Source organism: Stegostoma tigrinum, chromosome 29, assembly GCF_030684315.1.
Source record: "Stegostoma tigrinum isolate sSteTig4 chromosome 29, sSteTig4.hap1, whole genome shotgun sequence".
Lineage (NCBI taxonomy): Eukaryota > Metazoa > Chordata > Chondrichthyes > Orectolobiformes > Stegostomatidae > Stegostoma > Stegostoma tigrinum.
The window spans coordinates 34,248,248-34,270,278 of record NC_081382.1 but is presented as its reverse complement, the minus strand read 5'-3'; the positions used below and the strand labels follow the sequence as shown (position 1 = coordinate 34,270,278).

Here is a 22,031-nt window from a genome sequence, read left to right as displayed (position 1 = left end):
CCACCCACTGCATCCCAAAACCAGTCCAACCTGTCTCTGCCTCCCTAACCGGTTCTTCCTCTCACCCATCCCTTCCTCCCACCCCAAGCCGCACCCCCATCTACCTACTAACCTCATCCCACCTCCTTGACCTGTCCATCTTCCCTGGACTGACCTATCCCCTCCCTACCTCCCCACCTATACTCTCTCCACCTATCTTCTTTACTCTCCATCTTCGGTCCGCCTCCCCCTCTCTCCCTATTTATTCCAGTTCCCTCTCCCCATCCCCCTCTCTGATGAAGGGTCTAGGCCCGAAACGTCAGCTTTTGTGCTCCTGAGATGCTGCTTGGCCTGCTGTGTTCATCTAGCCTCACATTTTATTATCTTGGAATTCTCCAGCATCTGCAGTTCCCATTATCTCTTCTCAAGTGCAAGACTGCTTTTTCCTGCTGGGTTTCTAAAGCATTACACACCACCACATCTGACGTGAACTTAATCACTGAAATTTATCTCAATGATAAAATCTGATTTTAAAAAAAATTCTCACTGAATTAACTTCAGCTGCCCTGGTGGAGACTGGAAAACACCACCCTATATTTTCAAATGTGCGATATCAGTATTCCTCTGAGGAGTGCAGAAATTACTTCTGGTTTGAAGGACAGAATTACAATAGATCTCAAAATGCCATCAAGGTCACTGAAAGAGGATTCTTCTTGGCATTCACTCATACCAGGGCATTATGGCAATGTTTGCCTAGTATAGTCAATTGAACCAAATATTGGGCTTGTATAGAATGGGCAGTCCATAATATTTTACCCATTTGGACTATCAACCACGAGGAATGTCAGTCCTTAGGTGCCAAAAGAGGAGGCATGGGCTGCAGATATCAGTGTGCCTTCAGTCCGCAGCAATGTACTCTGTTAATGATTAATATGTTCGCCACTTATAGAGTCATACAGCATGGATGCAGATCCTTCAGTCCAACTGGACCATGCCAACCATGTTCCCAAACTAAACACTCCTATGTGCTTGTATTTAGCCCATATCCCTCCAAACCTTTCCTATTCATTAACTTATCCAAGTGTCTTTTAAATTTTGTAACTGTATGCACATCCACCACTTCCTCTGGAAGTTCATTCCACACATGAACCACTCCCTGTGTAAAAAAACAAAGTTGCCCCTCATGTATTTTTTAAATCTTTCTCTTCTCACTTTAAAAATATGTTCCCATCTTGAAATCCCGCACCCTAGGGAAAAGACACATGCCATTCACCTTATCTACACCCCTTGTGATTTTATAAACCTCTATAACGTCACCCCTCAACCTCCTACACTTCAGTGAAAAACAATCCCAACCTATCCAGCCTCTCCTTATAAATCAAACTAAGTATCCTGATAACATCCTGGTAAGCCTTTTTTGAACCCTTTCCAGTCCTGATAGGTTTCAGTGGCATTCAATATTTCTACAAATGCAAGGTTTTGTAAGATTTCAGTTTTAGGCATTTGTATTCCTTCTCTTGACTTTCTGCTAATCTTCTGCCGCAGTTAGAGCAGGAAAAGAGAAGAGCTCTCCATTATTTGCACAAATGCGTCTTCCTAGCTGGCAGAACACTTTGTGCCAAAAAAACCTCATCTCATTGTATAGCACCATCAATATCCTCTGGTCTTGACATAAATTAACTTTGTTGCCCAAGGAGAATCAAATTTAATCTGGATAGTGGTTGTTTTCATTGCTGAGCATGGGTTATTGCTATGTACAATATATGCTTCAAGATCAAAACTGAGAATTTTGGATTTTTCACAATAGGTTAATAATCCAAGAGAGGAAAGGAATTAATCCCTCCATTCCAGCAAATATTAAAGTGTCCACAGAGCAATTGTTTAATTTGTCTTGAACTTGCTACAAAGTAGTGAATATATATGGATGGATTTATTTAAATATCAATGCTATCAATTCTAAGGCAGGAATCTGTTTAATATGAATTATGCAAAGAATGACAAATAGTGAGAGTAACATAATCTAGGAGCTTGGCAAACATTCCAAACCAAATAGACTGAAACTTGACTGGATGTAACTTATTAAACATGACAACATTGTGTTCACAAGTTCTAATTCTTGATATAAATATCTCAAGTTTAAAGGAAATATAATATTTGCCTCTTGCTTGATTAAGAGAAGAAAATGCTCAATTTGTTGAGAAATAAAAACTATTAATAGAAACCATCAAAAGTAATTCAAAAAATCATTTTCCAGCGATTGACATTATAGCTTGTAGCTGATGATAACTGGAAGAGAAATATTATTTTCAGAGAAGTAAGGTGTATGAGGTTTTAGAAGACTTGCAGTCCATTCAGCACATGAACGTTGTCTACAGAACAACTCAAGCTGTTTTTATTGTACTTTTTTCTGTCTGTTGGCTGCTTTCATTATCAGAATCCTCTTCTTAAGACACCCTCTTCCCAAACACATTGCAAGCAAATCCCAATTCATAATGCATCCATCATTAATACATGTAGTGACACGTTATCACCTTAGCCGCCTTTCATTCAAATACTTCTCACGAGATTTGACAACAAAGTTATACTCCCTTCACAAAGTCATTTGAAGGTTTTCTTATCATATTCAAGTCTGAAGAAATTTGCCGGGAATTCGGTGTCAGGCACTGAAGCTCCGATGAAGCAAGAAACTGTTGAATAGCTGAGAGCAAAAAATGGTTATCATTGCTTCTGAGTTATAGCTACAGATAAAAGTGAAAGGCTACTGAGTTGTTGAGTTTTTAATGTCTTTGATGAGGGATTATTTTCTGTCAACATATAGTAACGTTGTTATCTAGTAAACACATATTTAAGATTATAGACAGTATCTTATCTCAGTCATAATTTTCATGTTACTAATTTGTCAGTCACAGAGAGGGAGGTACATCAAAAAAAACAGTGCAGAACCATTAAAGAGTCTTGAAGCTAGAATGTTTGTAGAATGAGTCACTAATTCCCTGAATAATTGACTACAATTGATTGTACAGCACTTTGTTTACTCTGGGAGCATCTGCAAAGCCAGTTCCACATTTCCCAATGAGTATATTTATGGAAATAACAGCCCCACACACTGTTACATTTCTTGTCAGCAAACCCTCTAAAAATTATGACGAATAGAGTTTTGCATCTTTGTCAATGTGAATGATGCTTAAAAGAAGCCTTGCCTGGAGTATTAACCTTGTTTCTAAGTATATTTTATGTTGGCAGCATTATTTATTGCTTGTATCCCTGGCTGCCCTGAGCTTGGTCCAGCTGAAAGGTTTATAAAATCACTTCAGAAGGTTGTTTAAGAGTAATTGCAAATTCAGCACAGGTAGTAAAAAGGAATAAGAATGGCAGGATTTTTTTTCCTTAAAGTGAGTCAGTGAATAGGTCTCTTGACCAGGATCCCATTAACAAAGCTTCCATTGAACCCATGTCCAAAGGTGGTGGTGTAAAACCCCACGCTGGAATGTTAGCACGCAGTCTCGGATGAAAATCCAGTGCAATACCTTTGCATTTCTTTTCATCGTGCATGGGAAATGTTTCAAAGTGTACCTCAGTATAGAGGTGTTGTTATAATGTTGCACTGTCTTTCCTTGAAATTCTTTGACTTGCACATCCAACAGTAGTCACTAAGTTATGGTCATAACCTCAGGGTTGGTTTAATAATATCCAGGTGAAATATCACCAGCAGCAGGTTTGGTCTATGTCCCTTTAATTACTTCATAGTCCTTTGTGGATTGGATCTGAATCTGCACATTTATCAGAGACAGCTGCAAAGTAAGAATCATTCCTTATTTTCCTTTCTACCCTATGGAATTCCCTGTATGCTATTGATCCATTTCTTTACTGTCATCTTCTAAATTATTTTTAACAGATATGTTGGACATGTTAGGAAGTACCGCTACAGCAGGTTGGACTGACCTTCTGTACCACCAGACTCCGGAACATTCCTGTTCAGTTTTGTACCAGGGACATTTCATGTGTAGGGTGAATGTGGTAATCACTAAGGTGCAGAAACAGTGATTGTTTTCATCTTCTGTACTGATTGATCATCTTGCCGTCCAATAGGGGGCAAGTGGACCTAGTAGAAAGCCCTGATAGACTCTCCCTAGTGCCTGGATCCTGGGTGCATTATGCTGCTTGCCAGAAAGGCCTTAAATGCTTTCTTGAACCTCTTCACTGACATATAAACTCTCCCCATGCCCTATTTCAGGATCAGGACTGTTTTTCTTATCTGCAAAGTGCCAACATGAATGATACTTAAAAGAAGCCTGGCCTGTAAACTTAAGGGGCAGCTCCTCAATTTCTGGTTTCACATCTTGGTCATATTCCTTGTCTTTGATGGGCAGATTGAAAGGGAGATCAGAGGTGTGTGGAAAGAAATGATGAGCCAGGGTAAAATGGGTCAAGATTGGACTGCTATGACTTTTCTTGCCGTTGTTAGACCCAATTCATGCTTGGTTGAGCATGGAATTTGATTACATGTTTTGATTGTCTATTGATTTACCTTATACCTTCTGTAACTTGGGGCCACTGAGGGACATGATTCATCCATAACATGATAACCTCACCACTCCACTGTTTATGAAAATTTATCCTCATTCGATCAAATCATGGGATGTTTATGATACACAAAGAGGCCATTTGGCTTGTTGTGTCTGAGCAGTCTATCTGCAAGAGCAGATCATAGAGTGTCAATAATCCCACCTATGACAACTTTTGCTCTACAATTTGGTATACATTTTTTTACTCATTTTTCATATAATGATCCAATTATCTTTTGAAAGGCAGATTAAATCATGTCTTCAGCACAGTCTCAAGCGCAATTCTAGATCCTAACCATTCACTGTGTGGGGAAAAGATTTTCCTTACATCTCATTGCTTCTTTTGCCAATCTCCTGAAAGCTTTTTTTTTCCTGTTTCTGGACCCTAATGGGAACAGTTACACTTAATTGATTCTGCCCTGACATCTCGAGATTTTAAACATTTCTACCATATTTCTCAATCTTCTCTTCTCTAAGGAGAAAAACTTGGCCCCTTCACTTTATCCACGTAACCAAAGTTCCTCATCCCTGGAACCATTTTCAGGAGTTTTTTTTTGCATCATCTCTTAAGTCTTTCAAGTGTTAAAACTTAAAGAGGAAGGTATAGAGGAATGTGACTAATTCAGCAGCTCCAAAAAGATTGTCACATCCTCCCTGAAGGTTTGTGTAAACAAATAGACTGCTATTCCAACTGAGGCCAAAAGCTAGTGTTTCATAAATGCTCATCACCATTTTGATCACCTTTCTCAAACTGCTTCAACACCCTCAACAACTTGTGCACATATGTCACTGGTCTCTTAGTTCCTTCAGTCATACTCAATTCTATTCTTTATTTTATGTTGCCTGCTCTTGTCTTTTCTACCAAAATACATCACATTGCACTTCTTTGCATCAAATTACACCTGTGATATATCTACTCATTCCCCACACCGACCTGGTTGTGTGCTTCTGGAGTTGAGTGCTATCCTCCTCACAATTCACAATATTTCCAAATACTGAGTTGTCCACAAATGTTGAAATTGTGTTCCACACACCAAAACCTGAGTGAGTAATATATATCAGGAATAGAAAGATCTTGAACATGAGGTAAAATTCAGGCATTGAAATGCCTTGAAATATTTCCTTATATTAACATTTCTGAGTAAAAAAAAGTTGAGTTTGGGGATATGTTAGTGTTGGTTCAGATCCAAAATAGCTCAAAATGGGAATTAATTCAGGAAATTCCAAAGATGTCCCATTATCTAACTGTAGTCATAGAGTCATACAGCACAGGAATAGATTCTTCAGTCCAACCATAATCCCCAACTAAACTAGTCCCATCTGCCAATGCTTGGCCCATCTCCCTCCAAGTATTTCTTATTCACGTACTTACCTGAGTGACCTTTAAATGTTGTAACTGTACACACATTTACCACTTCCTTTCGAAGTTCAGGGGAGGCAGTGTGGATCTTGCAGATGCTCCTGGGATTGCAGACATAATCAAAGATTTATTATAGTTTTTCTTACAGTTATTACAGTCATGATATTTTACTAGTATAAGATGTTTTATTCATTCTGTTTTATTAGAGTACAAAAAAGCCAAAAAACAAACAAATAAAATTGTGATTTTCTTTTCAAATGCACTGTTTTTAAACAAGCTTTTCTACAGTGAACAGCTGAGGTATTTTTAATTCTAAATTCAGAAATTTAAAAAAGACTATATGTGTTTTAGCGGGTGTTTTCTTTTACATTGCAGAAGTCTTTTCTTGAAAAACCAAGCAGATTTTTTTAAAAGCAAGGAGTTGTGTTTTTGTTTTGGTGAGTCCTACATATGGTTGGCTCTAGAGAAGACTTTTCTTTTCCTTTGAGCAATTTATTGAAGAGGAGTTTTTTTTATTCAGTTAATCAGCTAAATGGTTGATTTCATTTAAGTTTTATCTGTTTGTTTTTTTTCATTTTAACATTATTTTCTGGAGGTAATGAAAGATGTTTTATTTTCAGTATAAGGTGTTTCTGAAAATTCTTTTAGGCATAGTGTTATTAAGGCCTTATGTAAGGTACAGAGTGAGGTGGCTGGCAGAGTTAGAAAGGCTTTTACATGGCAGGATCTGTCAGATAGATGGGTGACTTGGGAAAGGTAAGGTAGTTTAAAAGTCTCTGGTGACTATTCCTCTATCAAATAGATATTTAGCTTTTGGAACTGTAAAAGGGGATAGTCTCACCAAGGAAGATGGAAGGGGCAGTAAGTTGTTGGGGACTTGGAATAATCCTTATGTTAGGCAACGCTTTACAAGATTTAATAGGATTATTGTAATAGAGGACTCTGCTGTCAGGGACATAGACAGGAGATTCTGTGGCAGTGAGCATAACTATAGGATGGTTTGTTGCTTTCCTTGTGCTAGGATTAAGAACAACTCCAAACATTTCAAGCCTATTAAAGGTGAGATTGAGAAGCCATAAATTATTGTACACATTGGTAGGAATGACATTTTTAGAGACAAGATTAAAGCAGTACAGAGTGAATTTAAGAGGTTAGGTAGAAGATTTTAAAAAAAGAACCTTAAAAATAGCAATTTCTGGTTTACTCTCAATGCCAAACTTAAACAAGCGAAGCAACAAAAGGCTAAGGCAATAAATCAATAACTGAAAAGCTGGTGTATTGTCCAGGGATTCAGGTTTTTGGACAATTGGAATGTCATTTAGGATAGAAAAGACCTGTTGAAAAAGAATGAGTCTAACCTGAACTGGACAGTGACCAATATCTTAACAGGGAGATTTGCTCATTCCATTAAGGGAGACTTAAGGGAGTGGAGGAATTCTAAATAGCAGCGTAAATAGAAAGATTGACAGCGAAGGTTCTGAATGCGAAGAGACCATGTCAATTAGAAAAGAGAGAATCATAGTATGTAGTAACCCTGAAAAACTAAATTGCACTTATTTCATTGAAAGGCATCTTATGGGTAAGGCTGATGAACTCAGGGCATATTTAAGAACATGAGACAGGGATATCAAAGCTACTTCTGAAACTTGGCTGAGAGATGGACAAGGCTTGGCAGCTCAATGTTCTGTGAATTAACTGAACCAAATGGTTGTAGAAACATGAAAAAGTGTAAGAAAAATGACAATGAGTCATTCTCCCTAAAATTGAGCTTTATATTTGCTGATTTCAAAATATGCATGAGAAGACAATGAAGTAGGAGTTTTCTAGGACACTGCGGGTGAACTCCGCTCCCTATTGGAACTGCTACCAGCTGCTTTTGTGGCTGGGTCGAGACAGAACGGTTGCAGCTGCACTCCCGGCCGATTGGTGCCGCTGTCTGTAGCGGATGTCGGCTACATCACAGCGTGCCGCACAGCCGGCCGCCCCGGAAGTAGATGATGGCGAGGTGCCCGGATGGTGGGATGAGTGTCAGGCTCAGCGCCGACATGATTAAACATTATGAAGCGCTGGATTTCCAGTTCTGCGACGAGGTCGGGAAGTACGAGAAGCTGGCGAAGATCGGGCAGGGCACTTTCGGGTGAGTCCGGTTTGGGAACGGGTGGGGGGAAGGGGCAAGGGAGCGCGGGGCCTGAGGACTGAGGACTGAGGACTGGATGGTAGAGAAGAAGAGGAAAGAGAGAGCGACTGGTTGGGGGAATGGGAGAGAGAATGTACAGGACTTTAGGGAAGGAAATCTGTCTTTATCTGGTCTCGCCTATATGTGAGTAATTCATTCTAACCTTATCTTCAAATGGAATCAACAAATCAAATTCGCAAAAGTGATCTGAGCTTGTTGAATGTTTTCATGACAGCCTCCTGGAAGAATATGTTGTGGAACGGAAGAGAGCATAGTTACTTGTAAATCTACGATTGTGCTTTGAGGCGGGGTTAATGAGTGGTCTCATAGTGAGAGATCCACTGTTAAGAAGATTAACTGAACTCGTCCTTACCGCTAACAACTTCTCCTTCAACTCTTCTCACTTCCTACAGACTAAGGGTATGGCCATGGGAACCCGCATGGGCCCAAGCCAGGCCCGCCTCTTCGTAAGATACGTGAGAGAGCCCCTCTTCCACAGCTACACTGGCACGAGCCCTCACCTCTTCCTCCACTACATCAGTGACTGTATCAGCACTGCTCTGAGCTCCCACAAGGAGCATGAACAGTTCATCAACTTTACAAACACCTTTCAACCCGACTTCAAGTTCAATCATAGAAGCCCTTCAGTGTGGAAACAGGCCCTTCGGCCCAACAAGTCCACACTGACCCTTGGACCATCCCCCCCCTACCCCCCACTACCCCCCCACTACCCCCCCACTACCCCCCCACTACCCCACTACCCCTACCACCCACACATCCCTGAACACTACAGGCAATTTAGCATGGACAGTTCACCTAGCCTGCACATCTTTGGGCTTTGGGAGGAAACCGATGCACATTCTCTCCGTATCTGCAAACTCCACGCAGACAGTTGCCCGACGCTGGAATTGAACCTGGGTCCCTGGCGCTGTGAGGCTGCAGTGCTCACCCCTGAACCACCATGCTGCCCTTGTTCACCTGGACCTCTGTCTCCATTTCCTATGACCACCTCGAAACTGATATCTATTTCAAGCCCACCGACTCCCACAGCTACTTAGACTACACCTCCTCTCACCCACCTTCCTGCGAGAATGCAATCCCCTGCTCCCAATTTCTCTGTCTCTGCTGTGTCTGCTCCCAAGGTTCCACTCCCAAACATCCCAGACATCCCCTTGTTTCAAGGACTGCAACGCTTCTTCTCCCCACCCCCAAGTGGTCGAAAATGCTGTTGAATACATCTTTTGTGTTTCCTGCAACTCAGCTGTCATATCCCCTCCCTGCAACAAAAACAAAGACAGAATCCCCCTTGTCCTCATGTATCATCCCATTAAACCTCCAGATTTAACGTGTCATTCTCCGCCACTTCCACCACCTGCAATCTGACCCCACAACCAAGGATATATTTCCCTCACCACCCCTATCTGCCTTCCGTAGGGACCACTCTGTCCGTGATTCCCTCATCTGCTCCACACTCCCAACTAGGTCCACCACCCCCAGCTCGTTTCCCTGCAAACGTAGGAAGTGCTACACCTACTCCCTCACCTCCATCCAAGGAACCAAAGAAAACTTTCACATAAGATCGAGGCTCACCTGCATATCCGCCAACATGGTCTACTGCATCCGCTGCAGCTTCCTCTGCATTGGTGAGACCGAGCAGAGGCTCGGAGACCACTTTGTAGAACACCTGTGCTCTGCTCACGACAAACGATACCACCTTTCAGTTTCAGCTCCCACTCCCACTCCATAGATGACATGTCCATTTTGGACCTCCTCCAGTATCACAGTGACACCACCCGGAAACTGGAAGACCCGCACCTCATATTCTGCCTTGGGAGCCTACAACCGAATGGCCTAAATCTGGACTTTTACTAGTTTCAAAGTCTCCCCACCCACTGCCTCATCCCACCTTCAACCCGCCTTATTGACCTGACACAATCTGTCCATCTTCTCTCCCATCTACCTGCTCCTCCTGCTACCCCCTACCTGATCTCACCTATCATATCCCGTCTACCTTCCCAGCACCCCCCCATCTCTATTTATTTCTGAGCTCCCTTCCTCTTCCCCCATTTCTGAAGAAAGGTCCTGACTCGAAACGTGAACTTTCCTGCCCGACCTGCTGTGCTTGTCCAGCTCTACATTGTCCTATCTCTGACTCTAGCATTGGCTGTTCTTACTATCGCTGTTAAAATGTGCTCATCATACACTTAATTTTCATATTAAAATTTAGCATGATATCTCAAAATAAGGATATTAAACAGGGCCAGTTTAGAAGATGAGCTGACTAGGGTTGATTGGGTGGACTAAAAGCTTTGGTAGTAAATGACTAGTGGGAAATCTTTATATAAAATCATTTAAAATTTTTGACAAAAATACTTTCTACCAAAAATAGAAACAAGGCTAGAAAGATCCACTTGCCACTTACTGGGGAAATGAGGATGGTAATAAATAAAAGAAGCCTTTAAGATTGCAAAAGATTGTTCTAATTGATTGTTTCAGAAACCAGAGAAAATCAGCAAATAAGTTGATAGAAGAAAAAGTAGCTTAGGAATAAACTAGTTGGGAATATAAAGACAGATTTTGACAGCATTTACAATTATATCAACAGGAGATCAGTGTTATGATCCCAGCTAATGGAGATAAAGTAGAATGTTCCAAGCCATCTACCTACAGTGCAAATTCAAAGATCTTTAGTCACAATAAAGTATTATCCCTTTAATACTAAACACAAAAATAAAAAAGAAACAAAACTGCTTTTGTATAGTACCCAAAATGCACTTCTGATATCGTCCCAAGTGGCTGCTCGCACAATACTTACTAGAGTGTCTGAATGCTTTTTAGGTTGATCTGTGGTGGCCGATGATGAAACTTGAACTCATTGAAGAGATATTAAATTGTTGATCCTATTGCCTTTTCAGGTATCAGCTGACATATCAGACAAAGAGACACTCAAACAAAAGTCTACTACTCAAATCACCAACAATATACAGGCATTCGATTAATGTTTAATAATGTTACATGTAACTCATTATTCCAGCTTGTCACTAATTAGACTAAATTGCAAGACTTGTGGCTTGGACTTAGCTATTAACCGTGCGAAGTGAACTGCAGAAGTTCGCTCCAATGGGGCTTGGTCACCTTTGAGTTCTGAACTCAGGGTATTTCTTCCACAATGGTTGTTCCTGGGTCATCGCTACCGATGTCTCTGATGTTTCTTCTTTTACCTGTTTTCTTCCAGTCTTTCAGGAACATCGAAAATAGGATCAAGAGCACCATTTGGCCCTATAAGCCCCTGCTGCTCTCTTCATTATGAACCATGGCTGATCATCTCACTCAATAGCCTGTTCCTGCTTTTCCCCCTTTTTGATCTCTTTAGTCCAGTCCATGTTTAGTGATGTACCACTGCCCAAGATCCACGTGATTCTGAGATCATCAGTCCAAGAGTCGTGTAAGCAGGACACATCATCTCCATTGTACTTCCATTAGTCCTTAATTTATCAACTGTTGCAACAATAAAAGTTGAATGACGCTCAGCACCAGACACCCGCAGAATGATTTGTATTGTTGAATTCTTTTCCCATCGTGCTTTGTTGAGGTTTCACTGTTAGCCATATCTTTACATCTACTTCATAGAAGGAAACCTGCTGTCCTTAAACCTGGCCTGGTCTACATGTAACTCCAGCCCAATAGCAATTTTGTGCATTCTGACTTACATTTTGGGCAATAAAAGCTTGCCTCGTCAGTGATACCATCCCAGGAAAAAATAAAACATTAAGGATGACAAGCTGTAATTCAGAGTGCTATAAGGATTAATGCTGGGTCTTTTATAATCTATATTAATGAATTAAATAACAGGATTAAGAGTAGCTTATCTAAATTTGCTGAGGATACAAAGTTAGATGAAAATGAGGAGAGTACGAAGCGGCAGCACAAGTGATATAAACAGGTTAACTGAGCGGGCAACAAGGTGACAGTTGGAGTATAATGAAGGAAAACTTGAATTCTATTATTAATTTTGTGGTAGACAAGCAAAATCTTTTTAAAAGATTTGAATCTTTTAGATGTTATTCAGTGAGACTTGGGTGTTCTGATAGAAGGAGCACTAGAAACACTGGAATAGATGGCAGTATTCAACTGCCTCCACAGGACTGCTTCCTGTGATGAGACACTAAGTAACTTTTGTCTGTCCTCCTGTTTGGAAGCATGAGAAATGGTCTGATTTATCTGAAGTGGCTTGCTGAGGGTGATTCTGAGATATTGGTTTCCATGGCTGGGAATACAGCCTCAGTAGAAGGGGTCATTCATCTAAGATTGAGTTGAGGGAAAAGTTACTTCATGCAGAAGATTGTTAATCTTTGGAAACCTCTGCCCTAAGTAGATTGTAGACATTCCCTTACAGTCAAATTCAAGGCTAAATTTGTCCACTCCAGTCCAACAACGGTATCTCCACATCATATTCAAGTCTGGAATAGATAGATTTTTGAACTCTTGGTATTAATGAATATAGGGAATGAGCAGGGCAAATACAATTGAGTCATTTCAATTTTTTATGATGCCATTTCTGCCCTTGCCCAGCGCACTTGCCTTAAACAATGAGGTGATTTGCTGTTTGTAGTTCTTTGCAGGTCACAGAATTTATTGGCAGTTTTTGCCTAATAAAATTGTTTTTGCAGTTACGAAGAAACATTTTGTTGGGAACTTTTTTGGCTGTTCCAAGGGAAAACAAAGCCCTTTTTGTGAAAGTTCTTTTAATCAGCTTGTTCAGATACAGTGTCTCCATTGTAGAAAGGCACTACTTGATACTGCACAGTGAACTTCAGGAACTGCTTCTTAAGGCATAACATGCTGGTATGAAGAGGAGTAGAATGGGGTGGGAGATATTATTAGACTTTCTGCCATGTTGTAGCATTTGCCAGTGTTGCAATTAATTTCTGTTTATTTGATTTCACAACCTATAAACATTAAATACTGGAACTTTTCTACACATTTATAATTGTTTCTGACCTAGTTTCCTTTTGTGGAATGGGATAGTATGGTTAAAATTGTTCTGACCACAGGGACCTTTAGACTGAAGATGCTGTAATTGTTTTTATAGGGAGGTGTTTAAAGCACGTCATCGCCAGACAGGCAAAAAAGTAGCTTTGAAGAAAGTCCTGATGGAAAATGAAAAGGAAGGGGTATGTGGTATTAAATAAGCTTGGATGTTAAAGATAGTTTTGTCATCTCTGGAGGCCTAAAAATAAGTTGAGTAACAATAGTGTGGCATTTTTCTACTCTAATTTTTTTTTCAGAAATTGGCAATTCGTTAAGATTCACTTTCTTTTTCAGAGAACCATCTATTCTCTGCAGTCTATGGCTCATATTGATACACAACTTCCGGGCATTGCCTTCCACCACCTTTAACAATTGCTACCTGCACTAACAGCAAATCATTGCTGTAGTGCATTCCATTTACAAGATTCACTGCTGCGCCTCACCATTGTTTGTTCAACCATGGCTTCAAAATCTTTAATTCCTGCTGTAAAGAACACAGGTGCATGACAATGTCACCATCAGTCCCTTCCAAGTTACTTATGATCCTAATTTAAAAATATATCACCAGCCTTTCGCAATAAACCTGAAATTCTCTTCCTAACAGCATAGTGGTAATCAATTTAGTGACACATCACCACCTTCAGGGCAATTTGGGATGTTAATAAATGATGGCCTTACCATTATTGTCAACATCCTAGCAAATAGCTGCTCGTATGCAAGTGTTTAGCCAGTAGCCCTTTGAGAGTCAAAATTCCAAGTCTTGAGCTGCTGCAAAGTTGTTTACAACTTTATAAGTCTCACAGACATGCTTACTTCCTGCTGCAACCATTGGATTGTGGGCCAAATACTTGATGTGGACCTTACTGCTGCGTATGTCCTATTTCATTACCAGGCAGCCACCTTTGACTTGTTACAGGGATTTTTATTTAATTTAAAAATCAGATATTCTTTTTATTTGTGATGCATGAACTACTTTCCTATGGTTTACTTTTCTTACCCTACTGAATTGGCACGTGACTCCTCTTGTGCGTCATTTTTGATTATTCTCATTCATAAATCTCCTTTCTCTAGTTGTAAATTAATAACTTGTGGTTATCAATTTTGTTATTTGTTAATATGTGTTTATATGCAAGATTGTGATGCAGATAACATTTTATTACATGTTTCTGGCAGTTTCCTATCACAGCCCTGCGAGAGATAAAAATTCTACAGCTGCTGAAACATGAAAATGTGGTGAATCTTATTGAAATCTGCCGCACTAAAGGTGAGCTTTTTGCCTCAAGCTGCAAATCAGCCAGTCTATATGGCCTTCAGAGAGGCCCAGATTCAACTTGGTGCAGAGATGTGCAATAACAGAACAGATTGAATAGAAAATATCAAATCAGCCAGTCTATATGGCCTTCAGAGAGGCCCAGATTCAACTTGGTGCAGAGATGTGCAATAACAGAACAGATTGAATAGAAAATATCAAATCAGCCAGTTTATATGGCCTTCAGAGAGGCTCAGATTCAACTTGGTGCGGAGATGTGCAATAACAGAACAGATTGAATAGAAAATATCAAATCAGCCAGTCTATATGGCCTTCAGAGAGGCCCAGATTCAACCTGGTCCAGAGATGTGCAATAACAGAACAGATTGAATAGAAAATATCAATATTGCCTTTAGAGGAGCACTTTTTCAGGGCATCAACAGTCAGTGCCCAGTTCTTCAGTGTTGCAGTCAGCTGAAATGTGTTCAGACCAGATACAAGTTATTGTTCAAAGATCATTGGATATATTCACATTTTACGAACATATGTCCTATCTTTTGTCCATGCACTTTCTGTCCATACGGCTCACGGACATGTGTACTGTCTAGCTTTGTGGAATCGTGTTTTGGCAAGGGAAATATCATAACTTGAATCAATGAATAAAGGCTGTACATCTCTGATTAAAAAAGCAACTCCATCTCCAAATCAGTTAGACATGCTTGAGTTACAAAGCTGAACAGTTTGTGCTGACAGTCTTATTAAAAATTGTGCCAAACCGAAGAAATTTGGTTGATGCCCTGAAATACACAGTATTTCATTTTCCTCATGAACAGCAAGCATGGAAATTGTCTCTTTCACTCATCATTTACATATTTAAAAAAAAACCAAGCCAAACACTCTGTTGCCTATACCCCAATCCAACCTGAGACCTGAACTAATGTTAGGTGAAGAATATGTGTGACAGAGGTGCATAGTAAGTTCATAGAAGTGTATAAGAGCCTTGTATAACTTCAAGTTTAATTTGTGTTTTCCTCATACACTGTGTTAATGAGGGAACTGTGGATTTACTTCCATTTTAGATTTGTTCTAAGAATGGTGATGGGGTGACCGAGGAAGTAAAGGAGTTGTTGCCTAGCAACTAACTGTCCATTGAGACAGGCAACTATCCAGAAGATATATACAGGTCCAGTTAGAATGATAAGATTGCTGTTGTTGTCTTTAGAGTCTTCAAAAAGTCGTTGATGGGGTGGAAGGAAGTCCTAATTGGCTTAAGAGAAAATTATCTACCAACAGAAAACTGATAGGGGTTGAGTATAAGGAAAACCCATGCATTTGCTCTGAAATGTTTGGAAAAGTCAGGAAGTAGACAGTTCAAGAGACTAATTACAGCACTGCCCACTGAACGAGAGGATGAAGACTGCATGGCCAGTTTTATTTAGCTTGAATATCTATAAGATTGTTTTTCAGGATGAAAAGGTTGAATCTTAATTACTGATATTTAGAGTCATACAACATGGAAATAGGCCCTTTGGTCCAACTTGTCCATGCCAACCATACATCCCAATCTGACATAGTCCCACTTGCCAGCATTTGGCCTATATCCCTCTGACATCCTTCCTATTCATACATAATTTTAAAATTATGTCCACTTCCACTACTTCCTCGGGTGGCTCATTCCATACAGGGACCACCTTCTGTGTGGAAAAGTTACCCCTCAGGTCCTTTAAAAATCTTTCCCCTCTGACCTTAAAACTATGCCTTCTAGTTTTGGACTCCCTAATCCTGGGAAAAAGACCTTGACTATTCACCCTATCTGTGCCCCTCATGATTTGATAATCCTCAAAAAGGTCACTATTCAGCCTCTGATGCACCAGCGGGAAAGCCCCAACCTATTCAGCCACTCTTTATATCTCAAATCCTCCAGGGCATGGCACTGTTCTTGTAAATATTATAATTAGACTATTGGTGTAAGACAGTTGGTACTTTATTTTATTTTGTACTAAACGTTTGTTATTTTGTTAAAAGGACATTGGCAGTCAGTTGTGAATATCATCGGGCCATCTTGGTGAACAAATAGGTAAATTAAATTGAGGTTTCAGTCCAGGAACAGCTGGAAATATAATACCTCTCATAACTTTTGAGTTTTCTCCCAGGTACTAATTGCTTTATTCATCCTACTTGCCTAGGCTTTTCTGTTTCGGGTCAAACAAATCAAAGGGCAATCTTGTGCCTGGAATAGTGAGGTTAAGGATGACAGTGATGCATACTTCTGTTTAATCTCTGCAGCCACGCAGTATAATCGCTACAAGGGCAGCATCTATCTAGTATTTGACTTCTGTGAGCATGACCTCGCTGGATTGCTCAGCAATGCTAATGTGAAGTTCACACTGGCAGAAATCAAGAAGGTGATGCAGATGTTGCTGAATGGGCTATATTACATTCATCGCAACAAGGTAAGAAAGAGTGAAATAAAGTGACTTCACTTGGTTTTATTTGTCTTTTGCTGGTTTGGTGCATTTTGGTAATGTCATAGCCTTGTTCATAGCTACATGATTGGCTGCATACTGTAAAGGTAAATACATTACATTGCTTTGCTTTTATCTGTTTATGTTGTTAAAAGGAATTGCATCTCATAAATGGGGATTATTTTACTACAAGGATACTGCTTCTAATACTGACTATAGATTATATGGTTGGTACACTGTTGGGTGTAAATGCCTAAAGAGATATCCTGAAGGCGTGAAACGTGCTATGCAAATGTAATTTAGCTTGTCTTAAAGCTGACACCTTATGAGCAAAATTACTATAACATACTTAAACAACATTGCACCACAACATAATTTAAATTATTTAATGTATTTTAAATGTGTTGAGTAGGTGTAAGATTTTCTGCCTTTAAGAGAAATTTAGTAACCTACTACACACAATTATTGAACTATGTACATGTTTTAACATGTAAATGTCAGGATTATTTGCAAAGAATTTCTATTTAGGATTCTGTCTTTAGAGAAATATGCACTAGTGTAAACTAATTTGATGTTATTTGCTTTATGCCAATTTTATTTATTTTCTCCAGATTTTGCATCGAGACATGAAAGCAGCGAATGTATTGATCACCCGGGACGGTGTTCTGAAACTGGCTGACTTTGGTCTAGCTCGAGCATTCAGCCTAGCCAAGAATAGCCAGCCGAACCGCTATACCAACAGGGTCGTAACACTATGGTACCGGCCACCAGAGCTCCTGCTAGGTGCGTTTCCTTGAATTCTACTGTTCATGACCAGTAGGGGCTATATCGTTTTAAAAAAGAACAGAAATTGCTGGAGGAACTCAGCAGATCTGGCAGCATCTGTGGTTTAGAAAGCAGAGTGAATGTTTTGGGTCCAATGACCTTTTACAGGGTCTCCTCTGGACAGGACTGCGCTGAGCTATGATGTGTGTTTGATTAGGTTTGGCATTCATTGTCAAGTTTGTACAGAAGGACTATCCCCAGATTAGGAGTAAACACCTGTGTGTTTAGGATCTTACCTCAATATCTTTGAATACAGGATAGGAAACCAGAAAGTACAGCATTCCTGTAAGTCATACTTGTTTGCCTTTCTCTGCCCTCGACACAGGTGAGCGAGATTATGGACCACCCATAGATCTGTGGGGAGCTGGATGTATCATGGCTGAGATGTGGACTCGAAGTCCCATAATGCAGGGTAACACAGAACAACATCAGTTAACCCTGATCAGTCAGCTCTGTGGCTCCATCACAGCAGAGGTAAGACCAGCTGATTCATTACTGAAAGACAAACAATGGTACTTTAAGTCTCTGAAGTTGCTGGTCAAGTACAATATTAAGTTTTCAAATATGATATAACTGTAAATATATTGAGTGACCACAGAAGCAGTGCTGTGGACTTTTGCAACTGTCATAACAACTTACATTTGATGCATTAAATGTAAGAAAATATTTCATGGTGGCAGAGAAATTGCGCAGGGTGAAGGTTTGTAGTGCATTATTGTTTGATTTGGATATCTATTAGTGTTGTAACTGACATAGAAATTTGATTAGAGTGTTTTAATGTAAAGTTTTAAGCAGTGGGCCAGTGCGTTATTTATAAAAGAAACCATTGCTTTGGTAATGCAGGATACCCTGAAAAGATCTTCAAATGAGGCCATCTGGGTAGAGCTTAGAAATAAAAAATGGGCGATTACCTGTGCCTGTCAGCGCTAAGGACATGGGTTCACTTCCAACCTTGGGCAACTGTCTGTGTGGAGTTTGCACATTCACTCACATCTGCGTGAGTTTCCTCTGGGGGCTCCATTTTGCTGCCATTGTCCAAAGATGTACAGGTTAGGTGCAATGGCCATGTTAAATTGCCTCATAGTTTCTAGGAATGTGAGACTGAGTGGGTTATACATGGGAAATGCAGTGTTACAGGGATAGAGTAGGAGGGGTAGGTCTGGGTGGGATGATCTTCAGAGGGTTAGTGTGGACTTGATGGGCTGTATGTCCTGCTTCCATGCTGTAGAGATTCTATGACTCTGCTTTGCTGGGATTATACTCCAGGCTCCCAAGAGTCAGAGGGATATAGAGGAGCAGATGTTAAGATAAATCAGAAAAGTGTGAGAGAAACAGTTATATTTGTAGGGGATTTCAACTTTGCTAACATTAACTGGGATCACTTTAATGTGACTATATTAGATGAGGTTGAACTTTTGAAGTACATCAAGGAAAATGTTTTGTGCCAGTACACAGACAGCTGTATTAGAGATGGGGCAGTACTAGACGTAACCTTAGGTAACGAAGCTGGTAGAATGGTTGAAGTTTGTGGGTGAGCATTTTGGGAAAGTGACTACAAAACTGTAAATTTCAAAGTCACTTTGGAAAGAGATAATAGTAATGCAGAAATTAAATTTGGAGTGGCTGATTTCAGTATAATTTGACAGGATCTAGAAAACAGACTGGGAGCAGCTCCAATATTTTTGGATCGTTAATAATTTGAGACATGTCATGTATAAGGTTCACAAATGAGATGAGCAATCTCAGGAAAAACACTTCACCTTGTCAGTTACACTGAGCAGTTTCAACACTTTTAACTTTGGATTTCCAACAGTTGCAGATTTGGCATATTATCTCAAGCCCCTAGTTTATTGGTGACAGAATAAACCAAGTTCCACTTTTTATAAAATGGCATTCCATGGATTTTACAAGTGACTTGGGCACCAAGTTCCATAATTTTTCTTTTATCCCCCATCTGAAGTAGCAAGCCCAGTGCTGTAATCTTATTTCCACATGGTATTTTCAAAAGGAAATCTTCTATCTTGATGACGATGAAACTTGTGCTTGGTTTCAGATTTGGCCAAATGTTGAAAAGTATGAATTCTACCAAAAACTGGAATTACCCAAAGGTCAGAAACGAAAGGTCAAAGATCGGCTAAAGGCTTATGTGAAAGATCCTTACGCACTGGACCTCATTGACAAGCTGCTTGTTCTTGACCCTGCCCAGAGGATTGACAGTGATGATGCACTTAATCATGATTTCTTCTGGACTGACCCCATGCCTTCTGACCTCAAAAATATGCTCTCGACACACAACCAGTCAATGTTTGAATACTTGGCCCCACCTCGGAGACGAGCTAGTCACATGCCTCAGCAATCAACAACTCAGAACAAGAATCCTGCTGCTGCCAACCAGACAGAGTTTGATCGTGTGTTCTGAATGTGTCTGATGAGGTTAATGGATCAGAGACAGGTTATGTTATTTATGTGATGGTGCCATATCTGAGCTGTTGTGATTTAAAAATATTGAACTGCCTACACACTAATTGTGCCTGATCAGGTGTTGATACCCTGGTAGCAGTACTTCTCTTCCAGAACCAAAAGCTGAACTGAGGTTTCAGAAGTGACATATTGTCGAGGCTTTGGTTAATTTCAGTTTTTTATCTGGGGAGCATCAGTTTAAGATTGTTCTGGAGGTTTTTGTTAACTGTTGCAATTGTTTCATCATTGGCTGATTGCTGATTATCTACATGTCTGAGCCACCCATAGTGCCTGTCCATGTGCATCTGGTGGAGTGCTAGATTCTGGGTTTGTTCATTGATCTCCATGATGTGAGTCACCTGCCAGTTGAGAAGCTGATGGTGCTTCAGTGGGAAGGGAAGATGAGCAGTAGCCTGGGAGGTTGCCTCTCATCCCAGTAATGAGATTTGGAAACTTGGGGAAGGGTATGATTTATAGTCACTTAATTTTACTGAGGATTGAGGACTTAAATCTTTGGATGCTAAGGCAATTGCTTTTAAAAGAGGTGGAGCTCTCACAAACAATAGATCATTTGGAAACTTCTATGATAAACACTTACCATGACATCATTTGTTGGTGAAAACATCATCTTTGAGGTCCTGGCTGTTTCTCCCTAAAGCCAAAAATAACTGGATATTTGCTTCTCTTTAAGGCATTAATATTGTAAACAGAATTGTGCTGTACATTTGTTGAAGTTTTCAAAAAAATGTATATTTTTAATTATAGCAAAACGTGTTTCTCACAAGTTGATATTTCAGACCTGTTTGTAGTCATTGCTGTTTGGTGATGCATTCCATTTGCAATGATGGATTTCTGATTACTGATTCTTGTTCTAATGTTGCCGTGTTAGAGTGCTCACTTAGAGCTGGCTGGATTAAGGTGAATTGAGTAAACTTTCAAGTTACATGTTTTAATTCCAACATTAGTATTTTGAGAAGTGTGATCTTTTTCTGTCTCTTCTCTAGTCTACCCACCTGTTTTGATGCAGTGGTTCTTAGCTAGCTGGGTCTTGTGATCAAAACCACCGACTGATTGCAGTGTTCTTCAATATCCCAAAGTGTTGTACATTCCAGAGACTGGGATGGGAAGACTTCAATTCATTCATGGAAATGCAGTACTTCTTTTGAATGGGTTCATTTGAAGACAGTATTGGCTAAGCTGCTTTTGTGAAATTGAAAGCTGTCTTAAGCAGTTCCTTAATTACAATTTAATTAACGATCCATTATTAATGTCTAGAGACCAATTTGTCCACTGGTGGTGCAGGACCATTCTTGATTGTCACTGGTACTGTCAGAACTTTGCCTCTGGATGCTGTTTATGTTACAGAATTGAAATATCATTTAAGATTTAGCCCTTGTGGTGAGGTGCAAGAGAGACACAATTTAGGAAGTGCAGTTAATGTGCAATTTTTCAGTATAAGCAATTTCATGATGCAGATTTCGTTACTTGTACAGTGCAGGTTTAGTGGAAATTAGCTATCATTTTGTAGTAAAGTTCATCATCAATGTTGAATATGAATTCTACCTTGTTCCAGATTTTAAAATAAACTGTTGTAACACAAGTCTGCTTCTCTGTTTACTACGTAAGGTGGTTGTCTTAATTGTTAATGGTCTCTGTTCTTATTCATTGCCACACTGTTGTCAAGTTTCTCTTTAAAACAATTTAGACAACTCTGACCAGAATGTTATGATTGAATTGTCCCACGTGTCCCATAATATTGAAGCTGTCAAATCAATACAAGCATAAGCCCGTAACAAAACAGTCCCAACTTTATTAGGAACAAAGTTACAATAACCTTTAATACTAAACATTATTAATTCTAATCCTATTTGGTCCCTTAAAGTTAAATTACTTCCCAAGTCTCCTGTAGATGTTATGCAGT

At 39.8% G+C, this 22,031-nt stretch overlaps 1 protein-coding gene and 1 long non-coding RNA gene across 2 annotated transcripts; one reads left to right on the top strand and one right to left on the bottom strand.

Annotated features, from left to right (window-relative positions):
• Positions 1-2,277: 2,277 nt before the first annotated feature.
• LOC132206053 (uncharacterized) lies at positions 2,278-11,014 on the bottom strand. Its single transcript, XR_009442783.1, has 3 exons — positions 10,896-11,014; positions 5,917-6,005; positions 2,278-2,677 (listed from the first exon to the last, which is right to left on the bottom strand). It is a non-coding gene; the product is annotated as an uncharacterized LOC132206053 (long non-coding RNA).
• cdk9 (cyclin-dependent kinase 9 (CDC2-related kinase)) lies at positions 7,883-21,700 on the top strand. The gene is made up of 7 exons (XM_048559105.1): positions 7,883-8,041; positions 13,173-13,254; positions 14,285-14,375; positions 16,647-16,813; positions 17,437-17,608; positions 17,976-18,124; positions 19,704-21,700. The coding sequence occupies exons 1-7, from the start codon at positions 7,899-7,901 to the stop codon at positions 20,067-20,069; spliced, it is 1,170 nt and encodes a 389-aa protein (XP_048415062.1). The 5' UTR covers positions 7,883-7,898; the 3' UTR covers positions 20,070-21,700.
• Positions 21,701-22,031: the final 331 nt, after the last annotated feature.